The following is a 15,481-nucleotide window of genomic DNA, read 5'->3' as shown; positions in this document are numbered from 1 at the left end:
GTGAAGAGAATGTAATACCTTAAGTTTTTAATTTGTATCTCAAGAAAATCTAATAGTGAAATTTTAAGAAATTCTAAAAGAAACACTTAGGGTAAAATACTCGGATCTTGTTATATTCATTTTCAATGAAAATTGATTTTACCATTAGATTTAAAATGATTAAAAAACATACTTTAGCATGTAAACATGCTTGAATTTGACTTTCGATATAAAAGTTATAAAATTTGAATTTCGTGTCAAGTAGGACCTAAAAAGGTAAATTTTTGTTACAGGAAGAATTAATAAAATTTGATCACACCATTATATTCGTAACAAAAAATTATTAAAGATAGAGTATCATTCATCAATTTTTGAGTCTGGGAAATCGAGATATCGTCAACCATCGAAATAAATGGAAAAATGACAAAGATGCCCTTAGTACTTTTTATATAAAACAAAGTTGACTTTCTTTTATTACTTTCTCTTATTCTCTAAATAACCAAACACCAGCCCATTCTCAACCCTAAGGTTTTGACCCATTCTCATTAAAATCTATCACAAACGAGTCCGAGTTGATCGTCGACGAAGAAGATAAAGTTGTTTGCATCGACGAGTTCCACATTCTCATCACCTTGGATCTTCACTTTTCTTTCTTTTCATATCTCATCAAAAATAGCAAGTGAGTTTGGATACCACCAACTTGGACCTTCATCTCGTTATAAGAAGACTCATCTTCTATTGTAGAAGCAAAGAAGAATGTCATCATCGAAAGCTTGCAAACCCTCGTTCGTTTTGCATCCAAGTTAGTTTAACCTCGACTTTCGAGCTATCCAACCTTGATTTTTGTACTAGCTTTCAACATCCGACAACCACGCACTTCGATAGGGGACTTTCAATTTCTAGTGGTAACTATAGATTTTGAAACATGAATTTAAGAATTTTTATCGAATATGTGTCGCATTTGTAAAATGTAGAAATCTTTTGTTTGATTTTCAATTCATGTTAAAATTAGATATTTGATGTGTTTTTATCAAGTTTTAAGAATAAATTTATGGGTGGGTCAATGAATTTGAAGAACGAAGGAGAAACCCAAAAAATTGATCGAAAAATCAAAAATTTGAGCGAGTTGGAGCTTGCTAACGACGTCGCCGTCAGAGTCTTATATCGTTGTCGTCAACCGTCATCATAATTTTTTTGACCAAAATGAATTCTGGCTTTTCGATTGTTCTCCTTACAGCTTCTAAGTGTTCTCCCACCCTTTATTTCATTAAAAATATTTAAGTAAATATCTTTCCATTTACTTTAAGTTCTTTAATGAAATTAGGGTTTTACCCCCCATTTCGGAACAATGGAAATGGTTTCAAATTCCAAATCTCAAAGGATCAAAATCTAAATTTTGGTTTCAAGAACAAAACGTAAATTTCAACATATTCGTAAGATTTTCAAAAGTGAATATCTTTTGCGTTACTTTGAATTAAACTATATAAAATTACATGGTGTCAAATCTCGTATTCAAGAATTTTATTTTCAAAAGCCCGTTTTTGATTTCAAGAACTTTGAAAAATCGAGTTTCTAACAATTAGTCAAATTTTCACTTGCTTTTTCAATTTTGGTAGTTTGACTTCGCGCACTTATTAGGATTCCGTTTTAACAAAAAATTGGTAGTTTTTCGATTGAATGATCAAAATGAATTTGAAAGTTTGAAAAAGAAAGGTTGGGCTTAAAAAGTTGAGAAGTGAAAATACCAAAAAATAAGAAAAAGGATAAAACGGTAAAATGTCAGAATCACACCCGAGGGGTGATGTCTGCATTGTACATTGATATGTTATGTGTAGGATGGTGAACAAATATCTAGTGATAATGATTATGGTTGCATGTTTATTTAATTTCTATTAGTGCAAGGTGTTGATTTATGTTTTTATTTAGTTATTTATTTTAGGTCGGTGGGCCACTGTTACATGATAGGAACTATATATCCATTCCCAGCCTTGTATTGTTAATTTTTCTTTTGTTTTCAAAGAAAACTGATATATATATATATATATATATATATATATATATATATATATATATATAATATATATATATATATATATATATATATAGTTATTTTGTGAGCTGTTAAAGAGTTTGTGAATGCTTGAAGGGATAGCGCGTCATATCATCCGGAGTGTGTACTATCTTAAGATGTACGGTAGGGACAACCAAGCTCATACTTGGTATGGGACCCGTATGAGAGTAGAGTCACAACTAGAATCTGGGTCCATTCTTCTCTATCTTTACTACTGAACTTATATTATAAAGGTTTTTTTTGAAAGGATGTATTATAAAGGTGGTCGTATATAAATGGAGTTGTATATTTTGAAAATCATATGCATGCCTGATAGGCATAAACAAAACTGATTAGTCAGTGATCACTAACAATCTAGAGTGGTTGAATGTTCTGACACATCAAAAAAAAACCTATTGCTTATTGTCACGCCAACGACCATTCTGAGCTAGATAAATGGACATCTAGTGGGGTATGCGCAGCGACCGACCTCAAAATCAGAAACTAAAAGCCATTAAAATATTATAATATCATGTCCCGACTAGGAGCAATCCAGTCGTGAATCCCAATTTTCTAATTCTACTACTCCACCATTTTGTAATATGTATCTGTTATTTTATTTTGAATTATAAATTAAAAAACATGTTTACTATTTCAATGTTGTCAATTATATTTGTATAAAAATGAAATGTATAGTGAGTACTGATGATATTGATGTTATGTAGACCTTTAAACTGTTTAGTTGCTCATCCTTAGCTATATGTACCAGTTAATCAAAGTTTAATTTGTAAAGCTTTGCATGTATTGAAATGATTCAGTGTGATTACTCGATCATGTTAGGTGAGGTTATTGGTAGGAATTGTTTGTTGACCTATTGTGTAACCATTGTTACTCACCCTTTTCTTCCATTTTTTTAGTTGTAGAGCCTACAACTAGTGAGACGAGTGTAAAACCGTCAGTCGAGGAGCATCTGGTTGGTCAGATCGACGACTAGAGTCCACTACTTGGTAAGCAATAGGACTACTTCCACTGGGAGTCATTTCATCCAGAAGATGTATATAGTTTTTGGGCCGAGTGATAGGTCTATGTTAGAGAGAGGATAAATTTTTGTAATCCTATATATTGTTACCTTTTGCGCAAATCTGATCTAACTCTCGTTGTTCGAAGTTTACATGTTATGCTCCTTGTATATTTTTGGCATATGTTTGTATATAGGATTTATTGTATATTGGCTTATTAGGTCTTCGAGTTCTGTGGAACGCTAACATAAACAGAAGAAGCCATGTCCAAATTTTGAGGTGCCACCTAGTATATGAAGATTTGACCTTGGGAATTGTATTAGCGTTTGGTGGGGCGCCACACCCTCAATTTGAAGAATTGAAAAATCAACAATCAAGCCCATGATCAGATACTGATTTTACCTTCTTCAAAATTTGAAGAGAAGAAACTTTAAATACCAAGGCACCTCCATAAAACACATAATTAGCCTCTACTATGGCCTTCTAAATCAATCAAGTTTACTAATCACAACCATATTTTAAAATTTTTACTGCAATGACATACATAACCCATTTCAATTAGCAAGGAAACAATGCAAGGCTATCACATGGGATGATTAAGAACTTTTTGGCATCTGGGATCACTATCCATCCAAGCTAAAGAGAGGGGGCAATTGTGGTAGCCAAAACCTTGCATACAATATCCATCGTCCACATGACATCTTTTGCGTCATCATCATCTCACGAAACTACTTGCTCAACATCGAAGTGAAATTCTTCAAAGAATATTCCAAAGTTATTATTTGGAGAATTATAACAGTTCTTGGCAAATTTAAGAAATTGTGGTTACAAATTCCAAAAGGCTTTGGAAGACATTAAGATATCATGTTATAAAATTACAAAATACCTCTTCTACTTAAAGGAGGGGAGGAAGAAAAGTTGCCAATGAAACAGGGAGCAACCAATAGTAGAGTAGATCAATTGTATTATTTTCATAGTGAAATGGCAACATGAGCCCGAGGATGTACCCAATAATTTGTTGGAACCTCATCAACAAATCATAGTCTCTGATTCTTTTTTCTTTCTTAATTATTGTTATGAATAATTTATTTTTTTAGATGCATTTTACGAGGTATTGACTATAACCCAAAAAATTCACTCACAATAATGATTCAAATTTAAAGAACAAAATAAAATTATGACATACATGTATTTTAAGAAAAAATAAATGTAAAAAATCTAAAAACCATTCCTTCTCAAGCTCAAATGTCGTTCTAATCAAATTAACATCAATAAGTTAAATATTTACTAATGTTAATCAAATTAATATACATTGGAGAGGCAAAGTTGAATCTTTACTAATTTGTTTCTTATTGGCTTGCAGTTTTGTCTCAGAAGTTAAAGATGGATCAAAGGTTTTTGGTAAAAAGTTCAAGACAAGGTCGAATCATTTTGAAATAATTATGAGAAATGTATGGATCTTTCTACAATTTTGATATTTATGAAAAATATTTTGGCATCAACATATATAATATATTTTGACATATATTAAAAATATTTTGGTTTCTAGGAGGTAATGAAAATGTTTTCTAGGAAAAGTTACTTAATAGACCCATGGGAGGGATTTCTTTCTAAGTAGTCTCTAACTTTTGGGCAGTAGCTTGATAGTCCATTTAGCTAACTTTTTCTTTCTTAATAGCCTTTCGACCTCATCTCTCATTATAATGTTTTTGAAGTACCCAAACTACGTTTTCTATCATCTTCTCCACATAAGTTTTCAAATGGTGATTGCAATAATTTCCAACGATTTTTTTTAGTGTGAATGATATATTCCTAAATTTGAACATTTATATTGCTTTTTAATTTATTTTGACGATTTATAGAAAAAAATGAAGAATGAAGTTGGGATTCTTAAATTTTTGAAGATTTCGTCATAATTGTTCATCTGCAGATTACAGATATAAAAATTAACAAATAATAATAAACTTTGGAAAGCAAAGTTCGATCCATAGGGACAACAATCGATTTGGAACTTCTTTCGATTCAAAGCCAATATAGATTCTAGTAACCCTATTAAAAACAGAGTATAGAGTTACAATTAAGAAGGAAAATGAATTTAAAACAAGAATTAAATTGCAATGTAAAGATTAGAGGGATCAAATCCACCCTTGCAAGCTATCTTAAAATCTGAACAGTTCTATTTTTATCTCAATCCATGTAACAAAGCTCTTGTTCGTGGATCGACAAGTAAACCAATTAATTCTCTAAGTGAATCAAAAAATATATGTGAATCCATAACCAAGATGAGATTATCAGATTTATATCTCGAGTTTGTCACTGAGCATGATTAAGTTTGATCTTATCTAAGCATGAATCATCAAAGTTAGAACCCTATATATAAATTGGATAATCCCAATCTTAAGAGTTTTCATAAAAGCACATTAAAACAGAGGCAATAGAATTGATTCAACAACATTAAGATAAACTCGCTTCGGCTTGATTGACCTCTCTATGGAGAGTCAAGCCGATCATGACGTCAAACAAATAACAATAAGATAAAATAGAGAGAGCAAAGTAGAGAAGACAATAGAGGTTTCTTGTTGCTCTTTGATTCTAAAAATTAGCTTGAATCTTCTTCATTACAAAACTTCAAATTAAAAACCTAAACTAAACTAAAACTAAAAGAAGAACAAAGAAGAGAGGGGAGAAGGGAGAGGAAGAGCCTCCTTTACCAAGCCTTTGAATTTTCCCCACCTCTTAGCCTTTTTAACAAACTAACAACACTTCTTATTTATAGAGTTTCTCTAGGGTTTCCGGATCATATCCACTCTAATTTATTCGAGAAAGATCCATCAATGCAACAGCCAAAAGGTGTAAAAGTTTCAGCATTAATCTCGAGGTTAATCTCCCCAGGATTACCCCAGTGCACCACAAGGTCACCACAGCACGGTGATGTGGCTGATTTTTACTTCGAGATTTGAGTGGATGGTCCATCTTGGCTCGAGCATTGTAATGAAAATTATTTCCATTTTTATTTGTTTTCGAATTTAGCTACCTACAATCAATAGAAATTCTTTTAACTATCAATAATTTGACATTTATATCATTTGTTTTTATTTGGAGAAAAATAACAATCAAGTGTAGGTAATCCTTATGTAATTATGGTCCAAAAAATGACTTTATGGGACCTGATCAGTAACTTTTGTTTCAAGTGTCTGTTTCACAACTATAGTATGCATTTTGGGTATTTCAAGAAGATCTATCTAGTATTAAAATTTAAAAAACGAAAAAAAAAAAAAAAAAATCTAGATTACATTTATAGTGTCGAGCTCACTACTTTTTATTGTTGAGTTCAACATTTTTATGTTTGAGCTCACTACCTTTTATTATTGAGTTTGATAATTTTAAAAGTTGTTGAGTTCAGCAATATAGCTGTAGATATAGCTTTTATTGTCGAATTCATCAATTTTCAAAATTGTCAAGAGCGACACTTTTAAGAGTTATTGTGGTGGATATATCCATTGTTCTAGGGTATATCTATCGTTATAGTGCTAAATTTGATAATTAAAAAAAAAAAAAAAATTTGGAGCTCAACAATAAAAAATGCCCAACTTGACCTTAAAAAGTGGTGACCTCTAGAATAAAAAGTGGTGAACTCGACAAACTAAATGTGATCCAAATTTTTTTTACTTCGACACTGGATAGATTTTATCAAAATACCTAAAATACATATATTATAATTGTGAAATGGGCAATCAAATCTAAAGTTACAACAAAATCTTTAAAAAAAAAATTAGAACCTCAATTTAGTTATTTATTTTCTAGTATGAATGGTTGACATAAAAAAAAAAAAGATCTTAATGTTAAAAATTAGGAGCATGTCATTCTCTAGTCATCATTCAACGTAACAAAATCATCAAAAATGATTGGAATCATCATTGGAAAACGTGAATATGTGAAGAAGATGAGAAAAAGAGTCGTTTGGGTATTTCAGAAACACTATAACATAGATGAGGTTGAAGGACCATTAAAAAAGAAAAAGTTTAGTAAATGGACTATAAAGCTACAACCCAAAAGTTAGGGACTGTTTATAAAGGAACCCTCACCAGTGTCTCTATTACGAAATTTTCCCATATTTTTGTGTTTATATGAGAAAAGATTTACACGCTAAGAAATTATTATTTTCCTTAAAAAATGACCTGTCCCATGATTTTCCCTACAATCTGGCAAGATTGCTCACAAGAGAGCCCTGCAGCATACATGCAAACAGAGAGAGAGAACAGATTCTTGTTTTTCTTCGTTGGGTCTCAGTGGTACAACCGCGCATGCATAATAATAGAGTTCTGGACCATCTATCTAAATGAATAAAAACAAATAAACAAGTAAAACTTATCTGATTTCTCAAGGGACCATTTTTTTAACCCAAACTCAAAAACTCAACTTGAGTCAGAGTTGAGTGAGTCAAATAAAAACTCAAAATCTAGATTACATTTTGTTCTCTACAAAATTATTAAATAGTCGTAAAACTCCATCAGTTTTCCAAGATGACTCGACCAGGTTGATGATTTGCTGAGTTTACTAAAAGAATTTGTCCTATAAGTCTCATAACTAAGTCATCCAAAAACCCAATTGAGTCAAGTCCACAGAGTTTTAAAACTAGATTTAAATTTTTTATTTTATTTTGCTTTGTTGGATTAGTAGTTAACAGTTAGCATTTAGCATAAGAAGAGATTCAAGGGGTTTGAACCTCAGACCCTGGGAACAGCCTCGACAAGGTCTTACCACTTAGCTAATTAGCTAAGTGGTCTTTTAGTTTACCACCATGATCCTCACACACTACGCTTCCACTTCCACCTTAAAATTTTGGGTGATTTAAATATGCCCCTACATGATTTGGTCAGTATTAGAGATCCCCACTGTGTTTTAAAAATGATTTTATGCACTTGACCTAGGTCTTCTCTGAGAGAATAATATTAATGACCTAAATGCTTTCTTCTTCAATCACTAGCTGAAAATCCCTTCTTTTCTCCCCAAATTGAAAATGCATTTTTCTCCTCCCCATATTCAGTCATCTTCAAAATTAAATTATGTCTCCTTCAAATTCAAGAACAGGATGTCAAGCTCAGCAGACCAATTGGCCTTGGTAAGCTCCTTTAGAAGGGTAGGTCAAGTGATCGAAATGCCACGAAGCTTTGAATTCCTTGGGGCCACCCTCCAAGGCCCGGTTGACCCTCAACTCAACCAGTTGCACGTCGGACTTTCCGAAGGGGCGGTGCGTGTGACCGTGGGATTTCTTTCACCCGAAGAGACCCACGATAAGAAAAAAAAAAAGATATATTCTAATTAGCCAATGTCATTGATATGGTTGCTGGGGTGAAACTTGGTTGGATTTGGTTTGGTTCAGGGCGAAATTGGAACCAAACTGATATAGGTCGGCTCCGCTAAATAAGAATAAAAACCGAATCAAATTACCATTAGATCCGAAGTTCGGTTCCATGCTATGAATTGCCAATATCTTATAAACTTGATGGAATCAACATAATTTTAATAAAAATTAAAAATAAAATTTCATATAACAAGTCAACAATCTTTCCATAAAAAAGTCATTAATCCATGTCTTAACTCCTAAAATAATTAAAAATAAATTTATATATATATATATATATATATATATATATATATATATATATATATATATATATATATATATAGTACTTATTAAATAAGGGCTCAGTTCTCGATATGATTTGGTTCTATATATACAAGCCTTGAACCGAGAACTAAACCAAATTGATTAATTCTCCATTTTCTTAATCCCGATCCAAACCAAAACTTACTCCATACCAAACCAAACCAGCCCAATGCTATTGGTTCTTGATTTGAACCGGCCCAAATTGCACCCCTTGTTGCATTTGATGTATTTGTTTGATATATTTGGGTTTTTCAAAGTCTACAAAACTTCTCCTTGAGTCATAGTTGTTGTTGGGTCATGCGTTCTCGGGTTCAAAAGAGAATTCCTTGATATTTTTTTCCTCTTGCTATTAGTTTGGGGGGGGGGGGGGGGGACCAAAGAAATGATCATGTTTTTTAGGGTAATGGGCATTCAATGCATGATATCCTTACCTCAATTTAGGTTTGTTGTTATTTTACTGTAATGTTTTTTGTCGAATTTGGAGGGAAAATATTTGAAGATTTCATATGTACGTAGATGGGTTGGGTGTGTTGTATTGCTACATTGTAGTAGCTTTGATCTGCTTTGTTGGTCTCCTCGACCACTTTTTCTTTAATAAAATTTTACTTATTATAAAAATGCATGTCTTTAATCATATAATCCATTAACTAATCATCTTGCATGGACCATTCACCATTGCTAAGTTTTAATTCAATTAAACTCTTCTTTGATTATATTATTATATTGTGTTTATGTAAAGCACTATGGAGGACGTTACAAGATCTGATTTTAGGAAAAAGTAGAGGATTGCATTATTTGAGTGGAAAAATCAAGGGTTTTCACAAAATATTGAAGGTTAATGTATTATACATTAAATATAATTTACTGCAAAGGTTAATAGCTTGAGGGATACAAATTTTAAGGTAATTCTTCAATCCTAAAATTCCATCATCTTCAATTGTAAAACCTCGAGAAGACGATAAGATTTTATTTATATATATAGAAAAATTAAGGGTTTTCTATACAAGACATTGAAGACAAGTTGCTTAGATTAAAAATTGTTTAACCTAGGAATTTATTAACAGCTTTTTAAAGGGGTTGAGAGAAAACTACCGCAAAGGGATGAATAATTGTCATCAGTTTGAAAACATAGGAGGTAGAGAGGTATCTCTACTCTAATATTCACCAATATACAGGGGAACATGAACAAATCACCCTAAAATTTTCTTTTGCTGATTACACGTGCACACACACTAATAAATTGTTCTAAACTTTACTTGTTAAATTGAAGTACAGATCTGTAGTGGGATCAGACCAATAGCCTAACCTCTCACTTTCATGAAACCTACATTTGCATGTAAATCTGACGGCTATGATGACGCTAAATGGGTCTCACAGCTTTCTTAATGTCAGGAGAGGCCAATTACCCTCACTTTCATTACCATTTATGATAATGACAAGCACATGACCCCAAGCACCATCCTCCACTCTCATATCTATCCTTTTTCTCACAGCCAACCCACATTGAAAACTACGCAACAGCGACATCGACTTCCTCAACTTGGAGGATGCTCATTACAACCTCAAATATTGATATAGAATTCCAATTAATTTAATGTGGTGTTATATATACATATATGTTTATCAATGAACCCCCATTATTATCATAATGGATCCTTCTCATCAACTTAAAATCTTAACTTGGTTATTGTAAGAACATGAAAGAAATGAGTTCAAATCGAGGAGGAGACAAATGTTAAACAACAAAGTCTCAAGAAAATCATCATGAATCTTTTGAACATAAGATCAATGGAACGGACCAAGACTCCAAATCTGACAATACTCTATCGAGAGAATTAACAACAGGATTACTTTTTTACAATTCAAGATTTGAATTCTAGAGTGCAAAATGATGGTCAGTGCATTTCTCAATTTGGTACATATAGTTCTAACGAAAGGATTAATCCTATCAACGAGTCGACATGTGCCAAAGTTTTCAACCATAAGGATTTGAAAAAAAAAAAAGAAAATTTAAAAAATATATAAACTAAGAAGAAGCAGAAATAAAAGTATACAATTTAAAAACTCTCTATTGATTTAAATACAAAAATATAATCACAAGGTATATAGAACTGAAGATCAATAACTTGATCTCTTCACTAAGAAGAAATCAAGGTGAAAAAGATTTTTCACCCAAAATTATAAATAAAAATGTAGGACTTTTTTTTTTTTCAATATAAAAAGTAGTTAAGATCAAGAGTGCTCATTTTCTAACTCAACCTTACAGAATAATTCATAAACTCACCCACCTGGCATGTGCAATAGTGCAAGGCCCATAGAGTTTTTCCATTGGGATATACAACTGCACATGTTTTAGGGGATGTGTAGTTGTGTATCCTTGAGAGAAAAAATCTGCAATTCTTGCACATGCCATGTCTTGATCTATTATGAGTTAGTGAGCCCTCTATACTGTATAAGAACTTTGAAACTCATAAATGAGCGTACATCCAGCTCATCTTATCATGGTTTTAAGACATAAACGAGTTTGCGATGAGTTGTAACGTACTCCCATGCCACTGAGTTTTTCACTATATATGAATGGCTCATCAAATTGACTTGTCTAGAAATTGAGTCTATTTGTTCAACTTTATTAAAACAGGGTTTTTAATCTGTTTGTTCTTTATTTCTATGTAAAAATATTAGATATCAGGATTCTAGCATTAGCATTCAAATGATAGTTTTAAAAGTAGAAAACTTGATTTAAATCTCCAACAAGTTGAGTCAATAACCAATGACTCAGTAGTTGAGATCTAACCGAACTCGTTGGGTGTACTAAGCATATATATCCAAAAACCGGTTCTAAATACCATGCAATCGTGTAGATAAAAATATATGTAAGCAGTTGAGAAGAAGAAAAGCAATACAAGTCTTGGGATCCAATCCAATTATAGAGGACCCTCTCTATAACCGACCATCATGACCACTTCAAGGGATTTGGAACAACAAACTTGTGAGAGTTTTCGACAACGAAGAGAAGAACCAAGTTTAAACTTAAGAGAATGGGCTACGAAGGCTCACAATATTAGAAGAGAAAACACCAAATCAAGAAGGTTTTCAGCATCAAATATTACAAGTTTTAGAGAAGACTATTCAAAGTCTTTTAAATCAAATGTAACAATCTCTAGTACTGCTTCATCCCCTGGTTACAACTTAAAAGGTATTTTCTTTCTAACTCTTTCAATCTATTTTAAGGAAAATTAATAACCCACAGTTTTATCTTGTACTCAGATGATCAGATTGACCCAACTACTTACTCATTCACAACTGCTCTCAGAGGTAATTATATTGGAGAGTTTTTTATTCAAAATATAATTATATTTAATTTGAAGGAAATTAAAGGAGAATATGGTTTCATGCATGCAGCATTGCAATCAAGATCAGGACATGGTTGGGAATGCTTATCACCTGATGGGCTTGCTTTAAATTCTAAGTGGAATGAAGCAGAGAGGTATATTTGCAATCCACTTTCAGGAGAAGTTCCTATAGAGTGTTTATCTTCAAAAACACTAAGTGGAAGGTCTTCTATTCATTCTTTAACAAGTAGAATTACAATGTCTGGACCTCTTGGTTATTCCTCCCATTCAAGACTCATTCAAACAAAGACTACTATAACACAAGAGGAAGAAGCTGATCAACCTCCTATTCAAGGTCGAGAAACAAACACTTTTTTTTCTTTTTCTTTCTTTCTTATTCATCTAATTATTTATATTTATATAATACGTGAGTTGCTTGAATCACTTTGTTATATTGGTTACGATGAAATTAGAGAGGAAGGAGGGGAGTTTGACTAGAGATGTAGGGACTCAAAGTACTGATATTTGCTCAAGCAGTCCAAGCCCTACTTCAACACCGTCCATCAAGGAAAGATCACTAAAACTTTGCAAGGATGAAAGTGGAGAATCACCCAATTCTTGTACTAAATCCAAATCAGACGAAGAGGTATGTCCTTTAAAATTCCTCTAAAATAATTTTGTTTGGGTTAATGAGTTACAAGTGATATGACATATCATAAATTAAGAGTAAATATAGATTAGGAGTGATCTTTTTTGCTCACAGACTCTTCCCTGCGTGCCACTTCAAGCTTGCAAGGGTAGTTTCGTAATTAATAAGGGCAGTTTTGTAGATTAGTGTTAATAAAATTAATGATGTATCATTTGGGCCAACGTGGCAGTCCCACTGGAGAAAAAAAATAAAAAAAAATCGAAGGACCACTTATCTTTGAGGACTGCATGTACACATGGCAGCCAAAGACACGATGGATCACAAGAATCATGATCAACTGACTTAAAAAAGCCATTTGAATACACTCGCTGATGTGGCATGTGCATAAACTATATATCTTTTCCTTGGGATACACAAAGAAAAAAATACATGGTTCCGTACATATATTCACATTAGTGAGTGAATTTCAAGTGACTCTTTTCGAGTCAATTTATCCTTAGTTAACACAAAATTTTATATAAACAAATTTAAAAAAAATAAAAGTATTTCCACCGTGAGTAAATGCAATCGAATTTGGAGCCTTTGATAAGTCAAAATAAAGTTTCTTTACACTTTTTTAAGTTCTATTCAAACCCAAACTAGACAAAGAAACTTAGAAGGCTGAGGTATCATTTGGGCCAATGTAACAGCCCATGTGCTCGCATCGGCATCTTGGTCAGGCTATGTGGTCCTTCTGTCGACCGACATATAGAGAAAAGGTTGCATGGATCGGGGTTGTCTTTAGGGCCATGACGACTGCCGTGTGGCTACGTGACACCTCAGCCCTCTATATTTTGTGGTCTGGTTTGAGTTTTAAAAAATAATTCCAAATTTTTTGGCGGGTAAGATTTGAGTTTGAAAATGGAAGGCCATTCCATTTCTAAATTTAAAATTTTAATCCAAAGGTGGTAAATTCTCTTTTTTCAATTTTGTATTTTTGTGTGATCACACATGTGGTACTCCATGTTTTTGGGCATGTGGTCATAGAGATAGGTGGTCCTTCTGTTCATATAACCCATCTTATATAAATTTGATCAAATTGAAAGGGGATCAAACTCTATTAAATCATATGAGTGCAATTGAAAGGGATCCACCTCTGATTTAATTTGGATGAAATTTGACCATCTTTGGATTGGGTTGATATGATTTGATAAATTTTGACCTTTTCAAATTATTTTGTTATATTGCCCGATCAAATTAAAGCTTTTTTATTTAATGATGACGTCAACGTCAATAAGTTTAAGGGCTTAGGATTTCAGAAAGAATCCACAGCTGTGTGAGTGTTTGGGGGTATTAATTGTTGGGGAGGAAACATGGATTTGGTACTCTTATTATATGAATTGGAAATAGAAAGAAGTAATGTTAATGGGAATTCTGAGGTTGATGCTTTATAATAATAATATAAGTGATCTTATTACATCTGACATTAAAATGGGTTTGTGTGGTGCAGATTGAAGAAAAGGAAAAGAGAGAAAAAGAAGAAGAACAAGTGAGTAAAAAGGACAAAAAAATGTGCATAAAGTGCAGACAAGTGGATTGTTTATCTTGGATGAAAAAGTGGCAAAGAGTGAAACACAAGCCTAGTTGGAAGTTTTGCTTTGGATAGAGGAATATAATTTTGTGTGAGAGAGAGAGAGATGAGCTGGAGTTGGTATCCATGTTTCAGCACAGCACATGCTGAGAGCGATGCGATTGTGATGATGTTGAAGGGAAAACTAAGGGAAATCATGGAAAGTAAGAATGGAGTAATTATTGCTCTTATGTTGTTTTTTTATGAAGTTTTTTTTTTTTTTCTTTTTCTTTTTGATTCAAATACTGACAACTTTGGTTCACGTGCATTGTTTTATTTGTAGTTTTGGAATGAGAAAAAACATAAATATGCTCTTGCTTAAGAAATGAATTTTCCGTCCCAAAAGATTTGTCACTTGGCTAGGTCTTATTGGTCCCAACCTCCAATGAAGCTTATCATTAGTGGATTGTTACACAAAGTCCGTTGGTTTGTGTCAAACATTTGATAAACATCCCTATAATGCCACCAATAAGATTGAAAGTAAAAGAAAAATCTGCTTGAAACCCATGCAAGCATGTAGGAAACCATGCAAATGGACAATTTTGTCCACCAAAAGACGAAAAAAACATCCACGTCCATGTAATTAGTCATTCTCGCCTCATGTCACACTCTGAGGGAGCTTACCCTTGAAAACATTCAATTGCCTATATTTTTTAAGATATTTACATGGATATCAATAATCACCTTTCCACATGTCTCTCCATCATTCATGTTTTTAATTAATATTATTTTTTATCTATCACTTAAAGATGTATTCGTTTGGGCTTCTCATACTTTGGAGCTGTAAAAACCCATTTTTAATGTTTGATTGGGCTACTCCTACTTTCACGAATTTAAATTGAAACCAAAAACCAATGATAAAATGAAGAGTTGTGATAATATGACTCCCCACGTGGTATACTCAATCAACTCCCTGATGTGACTGTGTTAGAACCTTAGATCTTTACTCCTCGGGATACACAACTCCATATATTTGTGGGGATGTGCAGTTGTGTATCCCGAGGAGTAAAGATCCACAGTTCTAGCACATGTCACGTGGGAAAGTCATTTTATCACGTTTCTAAAATGAAATGTCCTTAGGCCTGCTTCACGTGGTTGCTTTTGCATGGAGCTGAAGAACGAAAAACATACATTGGTGGAAAGATAATTTTACCCCCTAAACAAAATAACAA

General features: G+C 32.8%; 1 protein-coding gene across 1 annotated transcript; it reads left to right on the top strand.

The window, feature by feature from the left end:
• The first annotated feature begins 11,465 nt into the window (after positions 1-11,465).
• LOC147401492 (uncharacterized) lies at positions 11,466-14,596 on the top strand. Its single transcript, XM_086442802.1, has 5 exons — positions 11,466-11,915; positions 11,987-12,034; positions 12,122-12,406; positions 12,525-12,697; positions 14,190-14,596. The coding sequence occupies exons 1-5, from the start codon at positions 11,675-11,677 to the stop codon at positions 14,343-14,345; spliced, it is 903 nt and encodes a 300-aa protein (XP_086298928.1). The 5' UTR covers positions 11,466-11,674; the 3' UTR covers positions 14,346-14,596.
• Positions 14,597-15,481: the final 885 nt, after the last annotated feature.

Source organism: Akebia trifoliata, chromosome 5 (genome assembly GCF_017979445.1).
Source record: "Akebia trifoliata isolate Shusen 1 chromosome 5, ASM1797944v1, whole genome shotgun sequence".
NCBI classification, from domain to species: Eukaryota; Viridiplantae; Streptophyta; class Magnoliopsida; order Ranunculales; family Lardizabalaceae; genus Akebia; species Akebia trifoliata.
The sequence above is the reverse complement of the archived record's forward strand: the minus strand, read 5'-3'. Positions and strand labels throughout refer to the sequence as shown.

Coding starts and splice junctions, on each gene's coding strand:
- LOC147401492 (XM_086442802.1), top strand. CDS start 11,675: ATGACCACTTCAAGGGATTTGGAACAACAAACTTGTGAGAGTTTTCGA. Junction 11,916..11,986: donor CCCTGGTTACAACTTAAAAG/GTATTTTCTTTC, acceptor TCTTGTACTCAG/ATGATCAGATTGACCCAACT. Junction 12,698..14,189: donor AATCCAAATCAGACGAAGAG/GTATGTCCTTTA, acceptor TGTGTGGTGCAG/ATTGAAGAAAAGGAAAAGAG.